The 23,030-nt window shown below is 46.2% G+C and overlaps 1 protein-coding gene across 1 annotated transcript; it reads left to right on the top strand.

Annotated features, from left to right (window-relative positions):
* The first annotated feature begins 6,912 nt into the window (after window positions 1-6,912).
* Window positions 6,913-22,808, top strand: LOC140363012 (neuromedin-B receptor-like). Its single transcript, XM_072449323.1, has 3 exons — window positions 6,913-6,930; window positions 16,621-16,859; window positions 22,600-22,808. Exons 1-3 carry the CDS (start codon window positions 6,913-6,915, stop codon window positions 22,757-22,759), a joined length of 417 nt encoding a protein of 138 aa, XP_072305424.1. The 3' UTR covers window positions 22,760-22,808.
* Window positions 22,809-23,030: the final 222 nt, after the last annotated feature.

Below are 23,030 nucleotides of genomic sequence, written 5' to 3'. Positions count from 1 at the left end.
GGGCGAACCATCTCACAAATGGCAAGAGGATGACTCTTTCGCGCGGTCTGGTTCAATATAGGCGCATGTGGAGGACTGAAAATGAAGATGCGCAGTGCGTTATCAGTCCTTTGAGATGAAAGACAGGTTTACCAGCGCAATAGAAATATACAACAAGGCGGTTCAGGTCGGCAAAATAAGTTTCTTCAACAGAATGCTGATTTTTTTTCTTCAGTCGGCTAGTTTCATAGCGGGTCGGTCAGGATACGGCAAACAGAAATATTATTTTGCCTAGCCTCATTCTAAAGTCTGCAAATGATCACTTCCGATTTATGAAATGAAATCACATTTATTTAATCAATTTACGACCTCCTTATTGTGCTCTTTACTCCCACGTATAAAATAATTATATGTTTCCATTCTTTTAAATGTGCAATACAAAACCTAAATATCTCAGAATGATAAGGTTCTATGTGTGTTATCAGGGGAGTTCTAAGAGGATGAACTGTACTTCTCCCAGACTGTGGTTTCTCTGTCATGGCTCAACTTCAGAGTGGGAAAGGGACATTCTGAAACATGTTCTTCATTTATAGTTCAACATCTACTATAGACCCTTCACAGGTTAAACATTTGTGGTATGTCAAAGTTGAGAGGCCCCCTATTCAGAATGTTCCTTTGAAATAGCCCATCAAAACCCCAGTGTTCAAAAATAGAAAACACTTACAAACTTCTGTACACGCTTCTTTGAATGGCAAAATCATCCGCACATAAATAAGAGATTAATGTATTGTTTATTGAGCCATGTTGACATAAAAAGCTAATTTTCAAGCACCATTCATGCACCGCTGCCCTTTACAGCACAGTCATTTCTCAATTATCCATCCATTATTCAGACTGTTTGTATCGTCCACAACTGTAATTGTCCGAAACAGGAAGGTTTTGTTGTTGAATTTAAATGCTGTATAAATGCATTATGGGTAAACTACTGAGGGTAAGAAATGGAACAGTGATTGGTGCTTATGGCCCCCGCAGTTACAGGAAAAAATGGAACATTCTTGAGAAATGCAGAGACGTTCCTAGATCTATTTTAGGTGGGCTTCAATTAAACTGCATTTAAATGGGGCTTTGAACTAAAGGACAAGGACAACAGGACAAGATGAGAGGAAATCCGACAGGGCGAGTGCAGACGAGAGAGATAAGAACTTACAAAGATCTGCGTGTATTTTTTCTGCGCTTAAAACTCTAAAAACCCTTTTAACTGAGACATGGCATTTTCCAGGATTGTCACAGATGTGTAAAAGCCTCGAGCACGGAAGGCAAAGAGATGGCAGGACATGGGCAGGACAGGAACAGGACAGGAGCAGAACAAGGGCAGGACAGGAGCAGGACAGGAGTAGGACAAGGGAAAGACAGGAACAGGACAGGAGCAGGACAGGGGCAGGACAAGAGCTGGATAGGAGCAGGACAAGGGCAGGATAGGAGCTGGACAGGGGAAAGACGGGGGCAAGACAGGAGCAGGACAGGAGCAAGACAGGGGAAAGACAGGAGCAGGACAGGAGTAGGACAGGGGAAAGACAGGAGCAGGACAGGGGCAAGACAGGAGCAGGACAGGAGCAGAGACAGGGGCTGGAGGGGCTCAGGGAGAGGAGGAGTCTGAAGGAGCAGCTTGTGCTAGAGGCGTATTGAATAAAAAACACAGAAACGTCATCTCTTGCCTGTATGTTCTCACTTGAGAAGACCAGGGCTGTTTTGACTAGAGAGACGTGATATTGATCTATTGTAAACTAATCTCCACAGACTATAGTCACTGACACATGACTCAAATGTAGGCTCTAGTCTGTACATCTTATTCTCCTGCAACAGTAGAATATATTTAGTGCATAACATGTATTTTATCAATATTGTGTGGGCCAGGCTCTGTGTGCACTTCACCTTAAAGGTTCGAAAGACATTGACAGAATTGTCTGCAGCTTCTAACATCAGGATTGATTGTTTGTTTGGGATAGTTTGCATGTTTAGTCTCTGTATAACCAACTCTTTTCCTTTGGAAAAAAACAAAGGGCACTAACTAATACAAGCAGAACAACCGGATCTATAAAAAACCTGCCCAGAAACCAAATGAAAGAAAATGTTCCCTGATTTCTTCAAAATTATCCCACATTTTATGTCCCAAATTATATGTAACCATTTATATTGTGTAATGTTGGGGCCCAACTTCCAACTGTGCCCGAGGGCCCAAACACAATAAATCTGCCGACACGAGGAGATAACAAAGATTATTATTGTTCCCACATAGCAAAGTAGCTCAGTTGATCCCCTTTTTATCTAAAAGTAATATTGGATCAATTAAATGCTGATTCTCTGAAATGTTACTATGCTGTTGAATGCTAATGCAGATTGTTTTACTAATAAACCACACAAAATAATCCTAGTTTACTTGATTTTTGTTGGAATGATTTATGAATCACTAAGGTCTTGGACTCTGACTGCAGATTATTAGAGGAATAGTGTGTTTTTAGAATATGATATGAGTATGATCTCTTGGTGCCCTGTTACGTTACATTTTTACAACACAGAAAAATCATAAATGTCCCTAGACAACTGTGAAACTTTCCTCAGAATGTACTGAAAAAATCCTGCACACTGTCTTACTTGCAAAGTGATTTTTTATTTACAAATGGAGAGGCAACATTTCTGCAACTAGACCTTTGTTAGGCAAATGGGTGACTGAGTTTCAAACATAGGTTTAAATAGGAGTTGTTGAAACGCCTCTCCACCTGTAATGTAAATTCATCTTGCAAGTTTTGTCAGTATACTCAGCATCATGCACACCTTTTCCTACACACATGCTCTAGAACTTGATCATCCTCATATTAACTTGCTCAGAATGAGAGATATGATCAGATTTTTTGTCCATCCAATATTCATCAAAGTCCTTTCAGGGATCATTCTGTGGCAGATAATAGGTAATCTTGTGTCCGTTTTGGCACATGTTATTTTACAAAAATAGCCTCAGTGTCTCTGATCCGAACAAAATGTTTTATTTTCCCTAGAGAATGTCTCAAAAGTAAAAATGCAACATAAAAATGTATATTGTACATGTATCTTACTTATGCAGTCCTGACAGATATATTTCCATTAGGGTTAAAAGGTGCACTGTAACTTTTTGGGTTGAGTGTCAATCTGCTTGTCTCCATGACGATATTCTTGCTTTACCTTGGATGTTAAAGTAAATAAATATTGCATTTATTCAAGCTGGATCGTGTATTCACAGATCGGACTTGTCTCTATGGAGAAAAACAGTATTGCACATGATTATGAAGATGTATGTGCAGCATTACAGGCAACAATGACATCTCCATGGAGACAGGCAGGTAAACGACCAGTCTGAAACATGAGTTTTATCCCCGTTAACACAAGCTCACAAAGGGATGTATTGAGCAGAAGAATGCGTGGACACGTTTTGTCAAATCTTCCACTTTTCTTAAATGTGAGAGTGAGTTGTCACTTCAGGTGTTGTTGGGTCTCCCCTGATTCTAATGCGTTCTGTCAGCTCCAGCTCCCATGAGCCTTTGCGAGTGCCTTGAGTACCGGTGCTGCTGGATTCTTTATTGACAGAAGGCAATGGAACTCGTTGCGAGACATTGAGCGGCTGCGGGCGACATAATGTGGGCACGACAGAGGTTAAAGAAGATATACCCTACTATGCCGTTTTGCTCTTGGCACATTTTTGAGGAAAATATTCTTGTGATACAGTTGTGTATGTTTCGGAGTTAGTTTTCTTTTCTGTTTGTCATCTGGTGGTGATTTTGAAAGCAATGAGATTCTGTCAACTGAAAATGGTTGAATCAAGACTTAACATTTCATTGAATAATTGGAGATGTACTATGGATGTTTTCTGGTGGGGGTCCTCCACCTGCTTCTCTCATGGATATGGAGCTCAACAGGCCCTACTTCAAAGTCAATGTCTCATTCATTTTTGCCATTTTTTCATTTCAAATATGAAGAGTAAAAAGTCACAACGGAGGCTAAGCTGATCTGTGGTAACTAATGTCCAGAATCCAGTTGTTTTCAGTCCCAAAAACACAATTCAAAACTGTTTTAAAAACTTAGCTGTTTATAAAGTTTCACAAACGGATCTTAAATAAATAAATGCATTCTACATGCTTATGCTGATTACTACAGAGTTGATTGGGCCAGAACATTTACGGTAATAGACTCTTTATTTTTTTTATTTTTTTTAGAATCTTAACTTCCAGAACCAAGCAGTGGCCAGTCCATTGTTTTGCCTAGCCTAGAATGTTCCACATGATGGTATTATCTGTGTTTATTCTATTACAGGTGTCTTTATTCTATTACAGGTGTCTTTATATCTAAAACTGCTTGGTCTGGCATCACTTGCTTGTTTCTGTGGCGCTAGAGAAGTTTTACACCATGCTGTGGAACATTTCTAGAAGAAGGTTTCAAACACTCCACCAGAAAACTTGTGTAACTTTAATTAAAATAAGGTTGTTTCTGTAATAGTTATTCTTGGAAGTTGCTAATAAATAAACCTTCAATTCAATTTATTTTTGTAACGCCCAAAATCACAACAGTAATTGTGGCGACTTGTTCCAGTGTCCTCTGACCCTCTTTCTCGGCCAGGAAAATCTACTAAACCTCCTTGGGAAAAAGTAGAAACCTGAAGGAGTTCCAGAGTGAAGGAGAGATCTGACTCCCTCAGACGGACAGGCGGACACGACATAGACAGTGGAGCTGGAGCCACTCACCCAGGCAGTTGAGGAGCGTCTGGGTCCACAGGTCATCGATGTGCCTGTCCCACTCGGAGTGGCAGGGAGTGGGAAAAGAAGAAGAAAAGGCAATGAACAGATTGCAAGTGAAATTAAATATGAAATATTGTTTGATAGAATAAGTAGTCAGGATAGTGCTCAAGCTGCCATACTTCCCCAGCACAGTTGATCCTTGGGCAGCGTAGCTGAAACTGTGGGTTTATATTTCTGTAACTGGCCTGACCATAAGTGATTTCAAAGAGGAACGTTTTAAGCCTGGACTTAAATGAAGAGACTGTGTCGGCCTCTTTAACATGGACAGGAGCTAATTCCATAACACAGGAGCGTGGGAGCTACTACCTCCTGCAGTGCTTTTAGAGACTCTTGGGACCACCAGAAGGCCAGCATTTAGAGAGTGAAGAGCTCTTGTTTGGATGATATGGTTCTATAGCATCTTTGTGGCTTTGTAAGTCAGGATTGTATTGATGTAAGTAGGATTTTAAATTTGATTCTAAACTTGAATGGTAACATTTATAAAGCAGCACTTTACATCAAGGATCAATTCACCCATTCTCATTTATTAAGTGTTTTCAAATCAAATCAAATCAATTTATTTTTGTAAGGCCCAAAATCACAACAACAGTTGCCTCTGAGGGCCACAGGGAGAAATGAATCAACAATGTCTGTGGTGGCGATGGAGTCAGACAATGTCTGTGGTGGCGAGGGACGATGTCCCAGGGTCCTCTGTCCTTAGACTCTCCTTCTCGGCCAGGAAAAACTACAAAAAAACCTCTTTGGGAAAAAAGCGTAGAAACCTGGAGGAGTTCCAGTGAAGGAGAGATCCGACTCTCACAGACGGACAGACGGACACGAGGAGACTGGAGCTGGACCCACTCTTCAGGCAGAAGAGGGACCGTCTGAGTCGAGCTGGACCCACTCTTCAGGCAGAAGAGGGACCGTCGGAGGCGAGCTGGACCCACTCTTCAGGCAGATGAGGGACCGTCGGAGGCGAGCTGGACCCACTCTTCAGGCAGATGAGGGACCGACTGAGGCGAACTGGAGCCACTCTTCAGGCAGATGAGGGACCGACTGAGGCAAGCTGGACCCACTCTTCAGGCAGAAGAGGGACCGACTGAGGCGAACTGGAGCCACTCTTCAGGCAGATGAGGGACCGTCCACACAGGGCAGGGACCACTTCACCAGGGGAGGGGCATCTGGGTCCACAGGTCCTCAGGAGTGAGAGAAAGAAAAGAAGGCGGTGAACAGTTTGCAAGTGGAATCAAAAAATAAATATTGTTTGATAGCATAAGTAGTCAGAAGAAGAAGAGGATAGTGCTCAAGCTGTCATACTTCCCCCAGCACAGTTACTCCTAGGGCAGCGTAGCTGAAGCTGTGGGTTTATCTTTCTGTTCCTAACTACTCTGACCATAAGCGATTTCGAAGAGGAACGTTTTAAGCCTGGACTTAAATGAAGAGACTGTGTCAGCATATTTAACATGGGTCGGGAGCTGATTCCGCCATTTTGCCAAAGGACTCAATGACATTACTTCCCTGTGGGGTGTTGGGATTGAACTGCGAACCTGCGGGCCAGTGCTCTGGCTGATTTTATGTCTGACCTTCAGATCAGAGAATGAGCACTCGACTGCCCAAATATGTGTGTTTGATAAACAAAAATAAGCTGAAACTTTGACATACACAAATACAGAACGCACAGAATGTGTAACATAAGGGTCAAAATGACACAATGACATAGTGCCTCGAAGGCTTTCATTTTGACTGCTTTTCTGTTCACATTGCAAGTTCTTCTGCTCAGCGCATAATTGTATATCACTGTGATAACCATTATGTAAGAAAACAAATATACGTGAATAAGAAGCAGTAAAGTAATAAATAAAACGTCTACCATTGTGTTAAAGACCTCCTTTGTGCATGGTGTTGGTGAGATGCTATAAGGAAAAGAGGTAATTTGCCATCAACATATTTTCTCCTTTTGTAACTCAGTAAGCACCGCTTAGAGGTTCTTGTAAATCTTTTTTGAAAAACCCCATTGACAGTAGAAGATGGAGGAGGATCCCTGCTGTGCAGAGATGCAGAGAAGCATGCAGAGAAACATTTTACTCTTTGTTTGTGCCCTGCTGGATCTATAGAAGCAGAGCATTCAGACATGGATGACCTTTACAGGGTAAAATCTACAGCTGCTTCAGAAGAATGCCGTATGTTCATGTGAATTGAGAATATGTCATTTTAGTTCAGATTTGATTGTCTATTAGGGTTGCGTGGATGTGTGGGGAGACACGAGATATTCACACTTGCACAAACACTACATTAAAATTGTGACTAAACAAGAACTTAACCCAAAATTAAACAGGGACCAAACAATTACGTGTGAGCGCACTCTTTGAGGGACATGTTGTAGCTATGACCTCTAATGTGCCGTCCCTGTATTAGCTATGACCTCTGCTGTGCAGTCCCTGTATAAGCTATGACCTCTGCTGTGCCGTCCCTGTATTAGCTATGACCTGTGCTGTGCAACCCCTGTATTAGCTATGACCTCTGCTGTGCTGCCCTGTATTAGCTATGACCTCTGCTGTGCCGTCCCTGTATTAGCTATGACCTCTGCTGTGCCGTCCCTGTATTAGCTATGACCTGTGCTGTGCCGCCCCTGTATTAGCTATGACCTCTGCTGTGCCACCCCTGTATTAGCTATGACCTCTGCTGTGCCACCCCAGTATTAGCTATGACCTCTGCTGTGCCGTCCCTGTATTAGCTATGACCTGTGCTGTGCCGCCCCTGTATTAGCTATGACCTCTGCTGTGCCGTCCTGTATTAGCTATGACCTCTGCTGTGGCACCCCTGTATTAGCTATGACCTCTGCTGTGCCGCCCCTGTATTAGCTATGACCTATGCTGTGCCGTCCTGTATTAGCTATGACCTCTGTTGTGCCGTCCCTGTATTAGCTATGACCTGTGCTGTGCCACCTCTGTATTAGCTATGACCTCTGCTGTGCTGCCCCTGTATTAGCTATGACCTCTGCTGTGCCGTCCTTGTATTAGCTATGACCTCTGCTGTGCCGTCCCTGTATTAGCTATGACCTATGCTGTGGCACCCCTGTATTAGCTATGACCTCTGCTGTGCCGTCCCTGTATTAGCTATGACATGTGCTGTGCCGCCCCTGTATTAGCTATGACCTCTGCTGTGCCACCCCTGTATTAGCTATGACCTCTGTTGTGCCACCCCTGTATTAGCTATGACCTGTGCTGTGCCGCCCCTGTATTAGCTATGACCTCTGCTGTGCCACCCCTGTATTAGCTATGACCTCTGTTGTGCCACCCCTGTATTAGCTATGACCTCTGTTGTGCCGTCCCTGTATTAGCTATGACCTGTGCTGTGCCACCCCTGTATTAGCTATGACCTCTGCTGTGCCGCCCCTGTATTAGCTATGACCTCTGCTGTGCCGCCCCTGTATTAGCTATGACCTATGCTGTGCCGTCCTGTATTAGCTATGACCTCTGTTGTGCCGTCCCTGTATTAGCTATGACCTGTGCTGTGCCACCCCTCTATTAGCTATGACCTCTGCTGTGCCGTCCTGTATTAGCTATGACCTCTGCTGTGGCGCCCCTGTATTAGCTATGACCTGTGCTGTGCCACCCCTGTATTAGCTATGACCTGTGCTGTGCCACCCCTGTAATTAGCTATGACCTCTGCTGTGCCGCCCCTGTATTAGCTATGACCTATGCTGTGCCGTCCTGTATTAGCTATGACCTCTGTTGTGCCGTCCCTGTATTAGCTATGACCTCTGCTGTGCCGCCCCTCTATTAGCTATGACCTCTGCTGTGCCACCCCTGTATTAGCTATGACCTCTGCTGTGCCGTCCCTGTATTAGCTATGACCTCTGCTGTGCCGCCCCTGCATTAGGCATGACCTATGCTGTGGCACCCCTGTATTAGCTATGACCTCTGCTGTGCCGTCCCTGTATTAGCTAAGACCTGTGCTGTGCCACCCCTCTATTAGCTATGACCTCTGCTGTGCCGCCCCTGTATTAGCTATGACCTCTGCTGTGCCGTCCTGTATTAGCTATGACCTCTGCTGTGGCACCCCTGTATTAGCTATGACCTCTGCTGTGCCGCCCCTGCATTAGGTATGACCTATGCTGTGGCACCCCTGTATTAGCTATGACCTCTGCTGTGCCGTCCTGTATTAGCTATGACCTCTGCTGTGGCACCCCTGTATTAGCTATGACCTCTGCTTTGCCGTCCTGTATTAGCTATGACCTCTGCTGTGCCGCCCCTGTATTAGCTATGACCTCTGCTGTGGCACCCCTGTATTAGCTATGACCTATGCTGTGGCACCCCTGTATTAGCTATGACCTCTGAGTTGCCACCCCTGTATTAGCTATGACCTCTGCTGTGCCACCCCTGTATTAGCTATGACCTCTGCTGTGCCGCCCCTGTATTAGCTATGACCAATGCTGTGGCACCCCTGTATTAGCTATGACCTCTGAGTTGCCACCCCTGTATTAGCTATGACCTCTGCTGTGCCACCCTTGTATTAACTATGACCTCTGCTGTGCAACCCTTGTATTAGCTATGACCTCTGAGTTGCCACCCCTGTATTAGCTATGACCTCTGCTGTGCCGCCCCTGTATTAGCTATGACCTATGCTGTGGCACCCCTGTATTAGCTATGACCTCTGAGTTGCCACCCCTGTATTAGCTATGACCTCTGCTGTGCCACCCCTGTATTAGCTATGACCTCTGCTGTGCCGCACCTGTATTAGCTATGACCTCTACTGTGCCACCCCTGTATTAGCTATGACCTCTGCTGTGCCGCCCCTGTATTAGCTATGACCTCTGATGTGCTGCCCCTGTATTAGCTATGACCTCTACTGTGCCACCCCTGTATTAGCTATGACCTCTGCTGTGCCGCCCCTGTATTAGCTATGACCTCTGCTGTGCAACCATTGTATTAGCTATGACCTCTGCTGTGCTGCCCCTGTATTAGCTATGACCTCTGCTGTGCCACCCCTGTATTAGCTATGACCTCTGCTGTGCTGCCCCTGTATTAGCTATGACCTCTGCTGTGCAACCTTTGTATTAGCTATGACCTCTGATGTGCTGCCCCTGTATTAGCTATGACCTCTACTGTGCCACCCCTGTATTAGCTATGACCTCTGCTGTGCCGCCCCTGTATTAGCTATGACCTCTGCTGTGCAACCTTTGTATTAGCTATGACCTCTGCTGTGCTGCCCCTGTATTAGCTATGACCTCTGCTGTGCCGCCCCTGTCTTAGCTATTACCTCTGCTGTGCCACCCCTGTATTAGCTATGACCTCTGCTGTGGCACCCCTGTATTAGCTATGACCTCTGAGTTGCCACCCCTGTATTTGCTATGACCTCTGCTGTGCCGCCCCTGTATTAGCTATGACCTCTGCTGTGCCGTCCTGTATTAGCTATGACCTCTTCTGTGGCACCCCTGTATTAGCTATGACCTCTGCTGTGCCGTCCTGTATTAGCTATGACCTCTGCTGTGCCGCCCCTGTATTAGCTATGACCTCTGCTGTGGCACCCCTGTATTAGCTATGACCTATGCTGTGGCACCCCTGTATTAGCTATGACCTCTGAGTTGCCACCCCTGTAATAGCTATGACCTCTGCTGTGCCACCCCTGTATTAGCTATGACCTCTGCTGTGCCGCCCCTGTATTAGCTATGACCAATGCTGTGGCACCCCTGTATTAGCTATGACCTCTGAGTTGCCACCCCTTTATTAGCTATGACCTCTGCTGTGCCACCCCTGTATTAACTATGACCTCTGCTGTGCAACCCTTGTATTAGCTATGACCTCTGCTGTGCTGCCCCTGTATTAGCTATGACCTCTGCTGTGGCACCCCTGTATTAGCTATGACCTATGCTGTGGCACCCCTGTATGAGCTATGACCTCTGAGTTGCCACCCCTGTATTAGCTATGACCTCTGCTCTGCCGCCCCTGTATTAGCTATGACCTATGCTGTGGCACCCCTGTATTAGCTATGACCTCTGAGTTGCCACCCCTGTATTAGCTATGACCTCTGCTGTGCCACCCCTGTATTAGCTATGACCTCTGCTGTGCAACCCTTGTATTAGCTATGACCTCTGCTGTGCCGCCCTGTATTAGCTATGACCTCTGTTGTGCCGCCCCTGTATTAGCTATGACCTCTGCTGTGCCACCCCTGTATTAGCTATGACCTCTGCTGTGCAACCCTTGTATTAGCTATGACCTCTGCTGTGCAACCCTTGTATTAGCTATGACCTCTGCTGTGCCACCACTGTATTAGCTATGATCTCTGCTGTGCAACCCTTGTATTAGCTATGACCTCTGCTGTGCAACCCTTGTATTAGCTATGACCTCTGCTGTGCCACCCCTGTATTAGCTATGACCTCTGCTGTGCCACCCCTGTATTAGCTATGACCTCTGCTGTGCTGCCCCTGTATTAGCTATGACCTCTGCTGTGGCACCCCTGTATTAGCTATGACCTCTGCTGTGCCGCCCTTGTATTAGCTATGACCTATGCTGTGGCACCCCTGTATTAGCTATGACCTCTGAGTTGCCACCCCTGTATTAGCTATGACCTCTGCTGTGCCACCCCTGTATTAGCTATGACCTCTGCTGTGCAACCCTTGTATTAGCTATGACCTCTGCTGTGCCGCCCCTGTATTAGCTATGACCTCTGCTGTGCCGCCCCTGTATTAGCTATGACCTCTGATGTGCTGCCCCTGTATTAGCTATGACCTCTGCTGTGCCGCCCCTGTATTAGCTATGACCTATGCTGTGCCGTCCTGTATTAGCTATGACCTCTGTTGTGCCGTCCCTGTATTAGCTATGACCTCTGCTGTGCCGCCCCTCTATTAGCTATGACCTCTGCTGTGCCGTCCCTGTATTAGCTATGACCTCTGCAGTGCCGCCCCTGCATTAGGCATGACCTATGCTGTGGCACCCCTGTATTAGCTATGACCTCTGCTGTGCCGTCCCTGTATTAGCTATGACCTGTGCTGTGCCACCCCTCTATTAGCTATGACCTCTGCTGTGCCGCCCCTGTATTAGCTATGACCTCTGCTGTGCCGTCCTGTATTAGCTATGACCTCTGCTGTGGCACCCCTGTATTAGCTATGACCTCTGCTGTGCCGCCCCTGTTTAGGTATGACCTATGCTGTGGCACCCCTGTATTAGCTATGACCTCTGCTGTGCCGTCCTGTATTAGCTATGACCTCTGCTGTGGCACCCCTGTATTAGCTATGACCTCTGCTTTGCCGTCCTGTATTAGCTATGACCTCTGCTGTGCCGCCCCTGTATTAGCTATGACCTCTGCTGTGGCACCCCTGTATTAGCTATGACCTATGCTGTGGCACCCCTGTATTAGCTATGACCTCTGAGTTGCCACCCCTGTATTAGCTATGACCTCTGCTGTGCCACCCCTGTATTAGCTATGACCTCTGCTGTGCCGCCCCTGTATTAGCTATGACCAATGCTGTGGCACCCCTGTATTAGCTATGACCTCTGAGTTGCCACCCCTGTATTAGCTATGACCTCTGCTGTGCCACCCTTGTATTAACTATGACCTCTGCTGTGCAACCCTTGTATTAGCTATGACCTCTGCTGTGCTGCCCCTGTATTAGCTATGACCTCTGCTGTGGCACCCCTGTATTAGCTATGACCTATGCTGTGGCACCCCTGTATGAGCTATGACCTCTGCTGTGCCGCCCCTGTATTAGCTTTGACCTCTGCTGTGCCGCCCCTGTATTAGCTATGACCTATGCTGTGGCACCCCTGTATTAGCTATGACCTCTGAGTTGCCACCCCTGTATTAGCTATGACCTCTGCTGTGCCGCCCCTGTATTAGCTATGACCTCTACTGTGCCACCCCTGTATTAGCTATGACCTCTGCTGTGCCGCCCCTGTATTAGCTATGACCTCTGATGTGCTGCCCCTGTATTAGCTATGACCTCTACTGTGCCACCCCTGTATTAGCTATGACCTCTGCTGTGCCGCCCCTGTATTAGCTATGACCTCTGCTGTGCAACCATTGTATTAGCTATGACCTCTGCTGTGCTGCCCCTGTATTAGCTATGACCTCTGCTGTGCCACCCCTGTATTAGCTATGACCTCTGCTGTGCTGCCCCTGTATTAGCTATGACCTCTGCTGTGCAACCTTTGTATTAGCTATGACCTCTGATGTGCTGCCCCTGTATTAGCTATGACCTCTACTGTGCCACCCCTGTATTAGCTATGACCTCTGCTGTGCCGCCCCTGTATTAGCTATGACCTCTGCTGTGCAACCTTTGTATTAGCTATGACCTCTGCTGTGCTGCCCCTGTATTAGCTATGACCTCTGAGTTGCCACCCCTGTATTAGCTATGACCTCTGCTGTGCCACCCCTGTATTAGCTATGACCTCTGCTGTGCCACCCCTGTATTAGCTATGACCTCTGCTGTGCTGCCCCTGTATTAGCTTTGACCTCTGCTGTGCCGTCCTGTATTAGCTATGACCTCTGCTGTGGCACCCCTGTATTAGCTATGACCTCTGCTGTGCCGTCCTGTATTAGCTATGACCTCTGCTGTGCCGCCCCTGTATTAGCTATGACCTCTGCTGTGGCACCCCTGTATTAGCTATGACCTATGCTGTGGCACCCCTGTATTAGCTATGACCTCTGAGTTGCCACCCCTGTATTAGCTATGACCTCTGCTGCGCCACCCCTGTATTAGCTATGACCTCTGCTGTGCCGCCCCTGTATTAGCTATGACCAATGCTGTGGCACCCCTGTATTAGCTATGACCTCTGAGTTGCCACCCCTTTATTAGCTATGACCTCTGCTGTGCCACCCCTGTATTAACTATGACCTCTGCTGTGCAACCCTTGTATTAGCTATGACCTCTGCTGTGCTGCCCCTGTAATAGCTATGACCTCTGCTGTGGCACCCCTGTATTAGCTATGACCTATGCTGTGGCACCCCTGTATGAGCTATGACCTCTGAGTTGCCACCCCTGTATTAGCTATGACCTCTGCTGTGCCGCCCCTGTATTAGCTATGACCTATGCTGTGGCACCCCTGTATTAGCTATGACCTCTGAGTTGCCACCCCTGTATTAGCTATGACCTCTGCTGTGCCACCCCTGTATTAGCTATGACCTCTGCTGTGCCACCCCTGTATTAGCTATGACCTCTGCTGTGCAACCCTTGTATTAGCTATGACCTCTGCTGTGCCGCCCCTGTATTAGCTATGACCTCTGCTGTGCCGCCCCTGTATTAGCTATGACCTCTGATGTGCTGCCCCTGTATTAGCTATGACCTCTGCTGTGCTGCCCCTGTATTAGCTATGACCTATGCTGTGCCGTCCTGTATTAGCTATGACCTCTGTTGTGCCGTCCCTGTATTAGCTATGACCTCTGCTGTGCCGCCCCTCTATTAGCTATGACCTCTGCTGTGCCGTCCCTGTATTAGCTATGACCTCTGCTGTGCCGCCCCTGCATTAGGCATGACCTATGCTGTGGCACCCCTGTATTAGCTATGACCTCTGCTGTGCCGTCCCTGTATTAGCTATGACCTGTGCTGTGCCACCCCTCTATTAGCTATGACCTCTGCTGTGCCGCCCCTGTATTAGCTATGACCTCTGCTGTGCCGTCCTGTATTAGCTATGACCTCTGCTGTGGCACACCTGTATTAGCTATGACCTCTGCTGTGCCGCCCCTGTTTAGGTATGACCTATGCTGTGGCACCCCTGTATTAGCTATGACCTCTGCTGTGCCGTCCTGTATTAGCTATGACCTCTGCTGTGGCACCCCTGTATTAGCTATGACCTCTGCTTTGCCGTCCTGTATTAGCTATGACCTCTGCTGTGCCGCCCCTGTATTAGCTATGACCTCTGCTGTGGCACCCCTGTATTAGCTATGACCTATGCTGTGGCACCCCTGTATTAGCTATGACCTCTGAGTTGCCACCCCTGTATTAGCTATGACCTCTGCTGTGCCACCCCTGTATTAGGTATGACCTCTGCTGTGCCATCCCTGTATTAGCTATGACCAATGCTGTGGCACCCCTGTATTAGCTATGACCTCTGAGTTGCCACCCCTGTATTAGCTATGACCTCTGCTGTGCCACCCTTGTATTAACTATGACCTCTGCTGTGCAACCCTTGTATTAGCTATGACCTCTGCTGTGCTGCCCCTGTATTAGCTATGACCTCTGCTGTGGCACCCCTGTATTAGCTATGACCTATGCTGTGGCACCCCTGTATGAGCTATGACCTCTGCTGTGCCGCCCCTGTATTAGCTTTGACCTCTGCTGTGCCGCCCCTGTATTAGCTATGACCTATGCTGTGGCACCCCTGTATTAGCTATGACCTCTGAGTTGCCACCCCTGTATTAGCTATGACCTCTGCTGTGCCGCCCCTGTATTAGCTATGACCTCTACTGTGCCACCCCTGTATTAGCTATGACCTCTGCTGTGCTGCCCCTGTATTAGCTATGACCTCTACTGTGCCACCCCTGTATTAGCTATGACCTCTGCTGTGCCGCCCCTGTATTAGCTATGACCTCTGCTGTGCAACCATTGTATTAGCTATGACCTCTGCTGTGCTGCCCCTGTATTAGCTATGACCTCTGCTGTGCCACCCCTGTATTAGCTATGACCTCTGCTGTGCTGCCCCTGTATTAGCTATGACCTCTGCTGTGCAACCTTTGTATTAGCTATGACCTCTGATGTGCTGCCCCTGTATTAGCTATGACCTCTACTGTGCCACCCCTGTATTAGCTATGACCTCTGCTGTGCCGCCCCTGTATTAGCTATGACCTCTGCTGTGCAACCTTTGTATTAGCTATGACCTCTGCTGTGCTGCCCCTGTATTAGCTATGACCTCTGAGTTGCCACCCCTGTATTAGCTATGACCTCTGCTGTGCCACCCCTGTATTAGCTATGACCTCTGCTGTGGCACCCCTGTATTAGCTATGACCTCTGAGTTGCCACCCCTGTATTTGCTATGACCTCTGCTGTGCCGCCCCTGTATTAGCTTTGACCTCTGCTGTGCCGCCCCTGTATTAGCTATGACCTCTGCTGTGCAACCTTTGTATTAGCTATGACCTCTGCTGTGCTGCCCCTGTATTAGCTATGACCTCTGAGTTGCCACCCCTGTATTAGCTATGACCTCTGCTGTGCCACCCCTGTATTAGCTATGACCTCTGCTGTGGCACCCCTGTATTAGCTATGACCTCTGAGTTGCCACCCCTGTATTTGCTATGACCTCTGCTGTGCCACCCCTGTATTAGCTATGACCTCTGCTGTGGCACCCCTGTATTAGCTATGACCTCTGAGTTGCCACCCCTGTATTTGCTATGACCTCTGCTGTGGCACCCCTGTATTAGCTATGACCTCTGCTGTGCCGTCCTGTATTAGCTATGACCTCTGCTGTGCCGCCCCTGTATTAGCTATGACCTCTGCTGTGGCACCCCTGTATTAGCTATGACCTATGCTGTGGCACCCCTGTATTAGCTATGACCTCTGAGTTGCCACCCCTGTATTAGCTATGACCTCTGCTGTGGCACCCCTGTATTAGCTATGACCTCTGCTGTGCCGCCCCTGTATTAGCTAATACAGGGGTGCCACAGCATAGGTCATAGCTATGACCTCTGAGTTGCCACCCCTGTATTAGCTATGACCTCTGCTGTGCCGCCCCTGTATTAGCTATGACCTCTGCTGTGCCGCCCCTGTATTAGCTATGACCTCTGCTGTGCCGCCCCAGTAAATCATTTCTAGACTCAGACATATTTAAGCTCCAGTTTGATGTGTGGGCGCATGTGTAAGTTCGAAGGCCCTAAATCACACCATGCTTTTCTATCCTGTCTTTTCCAGATGGAGACCAGGAAGCGTCTGGCTAAGATTGTGCTGGTATTTGTGGGTCTGTTTGCGCTGTGCTGGTTCCCAAACCACGTGCTGTACATGTACCGCTCCTTTCACTACCACCAGACGGACCTGTCCATGGCTCATCTGGTCATCACGCTGCTAGCTCGAGTGCTCAGCTTCTCCTCCTCCTGTGTCAACCCCTTTGCCCTCTACCTGTTGAGCGAGAGCTTCAGACGACACTTCAACAGGTGATACTATTTACTCACACTGTTTTGTTACATATTTGATACTAAAATATAGCTTATAGCTGAAGGGGAAAAAAAAGGTTGGCATATTTTTGGCAAATCGGCCATAAAAAGTGCATAAAAATGTGCAAAATTATACAATTTTAACGTGCAAAATACTCAAATCTGTATGTTTTGTTGTTTTGGTTTGTTAAAGTTTGGCATAAATCTGAGTCTCATTTCCTCGTGACGTGGACTGCCGATTAGTCCTGCCACGTATCAATCATAGAACTCACCTAACCTCACCTGCAGCCACGTGTGGCTCGTCCCCACGTTTCCGCGGGGCTAAGCGCATTGATCTATCATAATATAGTCCCCTCAGTGTACGGGACAAAATTAAGACGGAGAAAGACAGTTCGAGCTGACGCAGAAGAGACGGAAATCTACGGGAGACGAGCGATGCGATGCGCTCCGTTGCGTTAATAAACAAACGCACGTGTGTGTTGTATCAGTCCGCACGGGGAAGTGCGCATGTGCACTTCCGCCTGAGTTCTCAAATCGCCGAAAAATCGTCCATTGTGCCTTTAAATTGGGTATGTCATTATAAGACAATTGTCACCTGGGTATTCACAAACTACAGTGAAGTTGTCCCACGTTGGGCAAATACTCACATGTCAGAGCGTAATCCACTTTATTCTCTCAGGCGAGATTTCACTGGGTCAAACGTTTTGCATTTCTTGATCACTTTTGCAGAGTAGTAGTTGAAGAAAGAGACGTGCTCGTTTGATCCAGGTTGGCCCGTAGTGAGTGAGATGTCTGCATGCAGCCATGACACGCTTGAAGAGGTGGAACTTCATAGGTATTGAGAGCCAGGGATCAAGCTTTATTTTCCCAGCTTTTGTTGGAAGTTTTAGATATTCAGGGATCCAGGTCTCCGTATACTTGACCGCATCATTACCCTCAGTGTCGTCTGGAATACCAACAACCCGTGGATTGCCTCTGCGGTTACGGTTTTCATGGTTTGTCAATTGTGCCACTTTAGCTTGTAATATAGAGGCCTTAACTGTCCTTTCTTCATTCTTAACTTAAGAGACTTCATTCTCCGCTGCTGTGTCTCGGGTGTCCAATTAGTCAGTCTTGGTTTTCAAATCACACATTATATTCCTGCTCCCACGCAAAAATGTCTCTCGCTAATTCAACGGACTCGACCACAGCACAAACATTTTAGAGCTTATTTTGGCCGAAAAAAGGTGTAATTTCTATTGTCTTAACATTTATCTCGATATATAATACAAATTAATCTATAATTTCATTCACTCATCTGCATCTTTCTGAAGTGGATTAACATCAAAACTTCAACATCACAACTAAAAAACATTTTTGTAGCTTAACACCAGCAGAACGAGGCTGTCATTTCCCCCCTTTTTTGAGTTTGATTCTAAACCAAACAAAATAGCTCTCTGCCTGCGCCCTGTAGTAAAGAGAAAACAGAAAAAGGAGAGGTGACACCTCAAAGAAGCGCTCAGAGAAGTGACTGCAGAGAAAGAGGAGAGTGAAGTTTGAGCAGGTCAACACAGAGAAAGCACTAAAGTGCACGAGGGGAATAACAGTGAAGCATCAGTGATCAATACAGAAATCATAGTCTACACCACTGTATTGCATCACTTACACACAGCCAGCTGGATCTGTCAATCAGACACATGGACTTGTCATTAATATAAATAAAATATATTCTTCATGAAAACGTTTGTGTTTTGGCTTCTTTGCAACTCACATTGCTGCACGCATGCACGGCTGCAGGTCTCAGTAACATGGCAGGTACAGCAGTGCAATAGTTTGATTGATGACTAATATATGTTTAGTACAGGAAGAGGGTAGCCCATGGATCTGACAGGGCAAATTCTTGTAATGCACCGTTTAGAAAGTGACAAATCAAAGAAGACTGCTAAATTTAGGCATGTTTTGGAAATCCTTTCGACAGTTACTCAAAATGGATCCATGAGCTGCAGGTAGCTCGCTAGCTGTAGCTTGGAGACCCCTGGTCTGGGTCATTGTTAGTTTGTGTCCTATAATAATTTGATACCTCAATAGGACAAACTGCTCTCCAACTCTTTAACCTCTACTGCACTGGGCTGTGATATCATATTTCTCACAACTACGTTCTTTGTTTCTTTTTTTTTTTTTCAACATGCATGTTTAAAATCTCTGAACTGCATCTTTTTTAGCACTAAATTGCAATTTATCTAAATTTGACAATATGCCATTCTATGTTTTCCCCTTCACCTGTAAGTGGCCCTCAATGGCCATTCATAAAATATTAGAAATGTGTTATGTAGAGGTTTTGCTTTTGTGTTTGTAAGATACATGCATACATTAGGCTGTATGCATCACAAGGTAAGAACTTACTACACGTTTATGAAGGTAAGGGTCTCTTGGTTTAAGGTTGCCATGCAACCATGTCACTGCCAGATCTCGTCTGATCCCAGAGGCTGAACAGTACTAAACAATAGTAACCTCTCTGAATAGTTTGTGGACTGCATACTTTTACTTCTACTTTTTGAGTCGTATTTATTATGAAGTAATAGTACTCTTACATCATTATAAATAAGCTGTTACGTTCAGACAGTTACACAGTTATTTGCATTTACTCTTTTTCATTTTTCTAATCTTACTTGAGTAGTTTCTTGGACTACTACTTGTTGGTTATTCTACCTAGCTTTAATTACATTTAGCTTTTAGTCTTTATATGTTTTGTTCCATACATTCACAGTCTTTCCTCAGTAGAGTCAGGGTCAGCACTAGATCATACACTCATAATTCATTTGTGGTTCGACTCCCGCTCCAACCCTTAATTTTTTTCGTATTTAAATGTTTTTAATTTATAGATTGCACAGTCTAGTTGGTTACATTTTCCCCCCTCGTCTCCTAACTACTACAAAAGCTTTGGGTTAGGGGTTAAGGGTTAAGGTTAGGGGTTAGGGGTTAAGGTTAGGTGTTAGGGATTAAGGTTAGGTGTTAGGGGTTAAGGTTAGGGGTTAAGGTTAGGTGTTAGGGGTTAAGGTTAGGTGTTAGGGATTAAGGTTAGGGGTTAAGGTTAGGGGCTAAGGTTAGGTGTTAGGGGTTAAGGTTAGGGGTTAAGGTTAGGTGTTAGGGGTTAAGGTTAGGTGTTAGGGATTAAGGTTAGGGGTTAAGGTTAGGGGCTAAGGTTAGGTGTTAGGGGTTAAGGTTAGGTGTTAGGGGTTAAGGTTAGGTGTTAGGGATTAAGGTTAGGGGTTAAGGTTAGGGGCTAAGGTTAGGTGTTAGGGGTTAAGGTTAGGTGTTAGGGGTTAAGGTTAGGTGTTAGGGATTACGGTTAGGGGTTAGGGGTTAAGGTTAGGGGTTAAGGTTAGGGGTTAAGGTTAGGTGTTAGGGGTTAAGGTTAGGTGTTAGGGATTAAGGTTAGGGGTTAGGGGTTAAGGTTAGGGGTTGGTGTTAGGGGTTAAGGTTAGGTGTTAGGGGTTAAGGTTAGGTGTTAGGGATTAAGGTTAGGGGTTAAGGTTAGGGGTTAAGGTTAGGTGTTAGGGGTTAAGGTTAGGTGTTAGGGGTTAAGGTTAGGTGTTAGGGATTAAGGTTAGGGGTTAGGGGTTAAGGTTAGGGGTTAAGGTTAGGTGTTAGGGATTAAGGTTAGGGGTTAGGGGTTAAGGTTAGGTGTTAGGGGTTAAGGTTAGGTGTTAGGGATTAAGGTTAGGGGTTAGGGGTTAAGGTTAGGGGTTAAGGTTAGGTGTTAGGGGTTAAGGTTAGGTGTTAGGGATTAAGGTTAGGGGTTAGGGGTTAAGGTTAGGGGTTAAGGTTAGGTGTTAGGGGTTAAGGTTAGGTGTTAGGGATTAAGGTTAGGGGTTAGGGGTTAAGGTTAGGGGTTAAGGTTAGGTGTTAGGTGTTAGGGGTTAAGGTTAGGGGTTAAGGTTAGGTGTTAGGGGTTAAGGTTAGGTGTTAGGGGTTAAGGTTAGGTGTTAGGGGTTAAGGTTAGGTGTTAGGGATTAAGGTTAGGGATTAAGGTTTAGGGTTAAGGTTAGGTGTTAGGGATTAAGGTTAGGGGTTAGGGGTTAAGGTTAGGGGTTAAGGTTAGGTGTTAGGTGTTAGGGGTTAAGGTTAGGGGTTAAGGTTAGGTGTTAGGGGTTAAGGTTAGGTGTTAGGGATTAAGGTTAGGGGTTAAGGTTAGGGGCTAAGGTTAGGTGTTAGGGGTTAAGGTTAGGGGTTAAGGTTAGGTGTTAGGGGTTAAGGTTAGGTGTTAGGGATTAAGGTTAGGGGTTAAGGTTAGGGGCTAAGGTTAGGTGTTAGGGGTTAAGGTTAGGTGTTAGGGGTTAAGGTTAGGTGTTAGGGATTAAGGTTAGGGGTTAAGGTTAGGGGCTAAGGTTAGGTGTTAGGGGTTAAGGTTAGGTGTTAGGGGTTAAGGTTAGGTGTTAGGGATTACGGTTAGGGGTTAGGGGTTAAGGTTAGGGGTTAAGGTTAGGTGTTAGGGGTTAAGGTTAGGTGTTAGGGATTAAGGTTAGGGGTTAGGGGTTAAGGTTAGGGGTTGGTGTTAGGGGTTAAGGTTAGGTGTTAGGGGTTAAGGTTAGGTGTTAGGGATTAAGGTTAGGGGTTAAGGTTAGGGGTTAAGGTTAGGTGTTAGGGGTTAAGGTTAGGTGTTAGGGGTTAAGGTTAGGTGTTAGGGATTAAGGTTAGGGGTTAGGGGTTAAGGTTAGGGGTTAAGGTTAGGTGTTAGGGATTAAGGTTAGGGGTTAGGGGTTAAGGTTAGGGGTTAAGGTTAGGTGTTAGGGGTTAAGGTTAGGTGTTAGGGATTAAGGTTAGGGGTTAGGGGTTAAGGTTAGGGGTTAAGGTTAGGTGTTAGGGGTTAAGGTTAGGTGTTAGGGATTAAGGTTAGGGGTTAGGGGTTAAGGTTAGGGGTTAAGGTTAGGTGTTAGGGGTTAAGGTTAGGTGTTAGGGATTAAGGTTAGGGGTTAGGGGTTAAGGTTAGGGGTTAAGGTTAGGTGTTAGGTGTTAGGGGTTAAGGTTAGGGGTTAAGGTTAGGTGTTAGGGGTTAAGGTTAGGTGTTAGGGGTTAAGGTTAGGTGTTAGGGGTTAAGGTTAGGTGTTAGGGATTAAGGTTAGGGATTAAGGTTTAGGGTTAAGGTTAGGTGTTAGGGATTAAGGTTAGGGGTTAGGGGTTAAGGTTAGGGGTTAAGGTTAGGTGTTAGGTGTTAGGGGTTAAGGTTAGGGGTTAAGGTTAGGTGTTAGGGGTTAAGGTTAGGTGTTAGGGGTTAAGGTTAGGTGTTAGGGGTTAAGGTTAGGTGTTAGGGATTAAGGTTAGGGATTAAGGTTTAGGGTTAAGGTTAGGTGTTAGGGATTAAGGTTAGGGATTAAGGTTTAGGGTTAAGGTTAGGTGTTAGGGATTAAGGTTAGGGTTTAAGGTTAGGTGTTAGGGATTAAGGTTAGGGTTTAAGGTTAGGTGTTAGGGATTAAGGTTTAGGGTTAAGGTTAGGTGTTAGGGATTAAGGTTAGGGTTTAAGGTTAGGTGTTAGGGATTAAGGTTTAGGGTTAACCCTATATTATGTTTAGGGTTAAAAGATCTCTAAAAGTTTTTTAGAGAGAAAAATGACTGCCTGAGCTGTATCAGCGGGACCGAATTTGTCACTTCCGTGAGTAATGAGTGTTTGATCTAGTGCTGACCGTAGAGTCAGATGTGGTCCTGCTGGTATTCATTTTGTCGGTTATGTATTAACTCACTGTTTTGTCTGTGTCCTCTTTAGTCAGCTGAAATGTGGTCGCGGCCCCCGTCCTGAACGTCAGCCCAGTTACCGCCCCAGCACCTCCCACATCCGACTCACCTCCATTAAGAAAACTGGCCCCACCGCGGCCCTCGTCACTCCAGCAGCAAACGGCGCACACAGACAGGAGGTGGCGCTATAATTATATATTATCACCAAACCTTTTTTCTACAGCATTCATCACTGTTCTGATAAAAAAAAAAAAAAAAAACACCAAACATGAACATGTACATACCGTAGAAATGAACTGGATACTTTAATGTCCTGTAAGTTGTTCTCTGCGTTTGATCAATCCTGGAGATGAAGTTGTCAAGAGCAGATTGGGCGTGCTTGGCTGGAGGAGTGACCGAGCGTGCATGTTTTAGGTTGAGAGAAGAGAAAAGCCACACAACTCCAATGTAGGATCTTCTTGT

This window comes from Eucyclogobius newberryi, unplaced genomic scaffold (assembly GCF_026437365.1).
Source record: "Eucyclogobius newberryi isolate DKJ021-1_F unplaced genomic scaffold, fEucNew1.0.hap1 SCAF_1, whole genome shotgun sequence".
In the NCBI taxonomy this organism is placed as follows: domain Eukaryota; kingdom Metazoa; phylum Chordata; class Actinopteri; order Gobiiformes; family Gobiidae; genus Eucyclogobius; species Eucyclogobius newberryi.
The sequence above is the reverse complement of the archived record's forward strand: the minus strand, read 5'-3'. Positions and strand labels throughout refer to the sequence as shown.

Bases quoted from the DNA above. Each gene is read 5' to 3' on its own strand.
- LOC140363012 (XM_072449323.1), top strand. The intron at 16,860-22,599 runs GTGATACTATTT...TGTCCTCTTTAG, and splicing joins TTCAGACGACACTTCAACAG to TCAGCTGAAATGTGGTCGCG.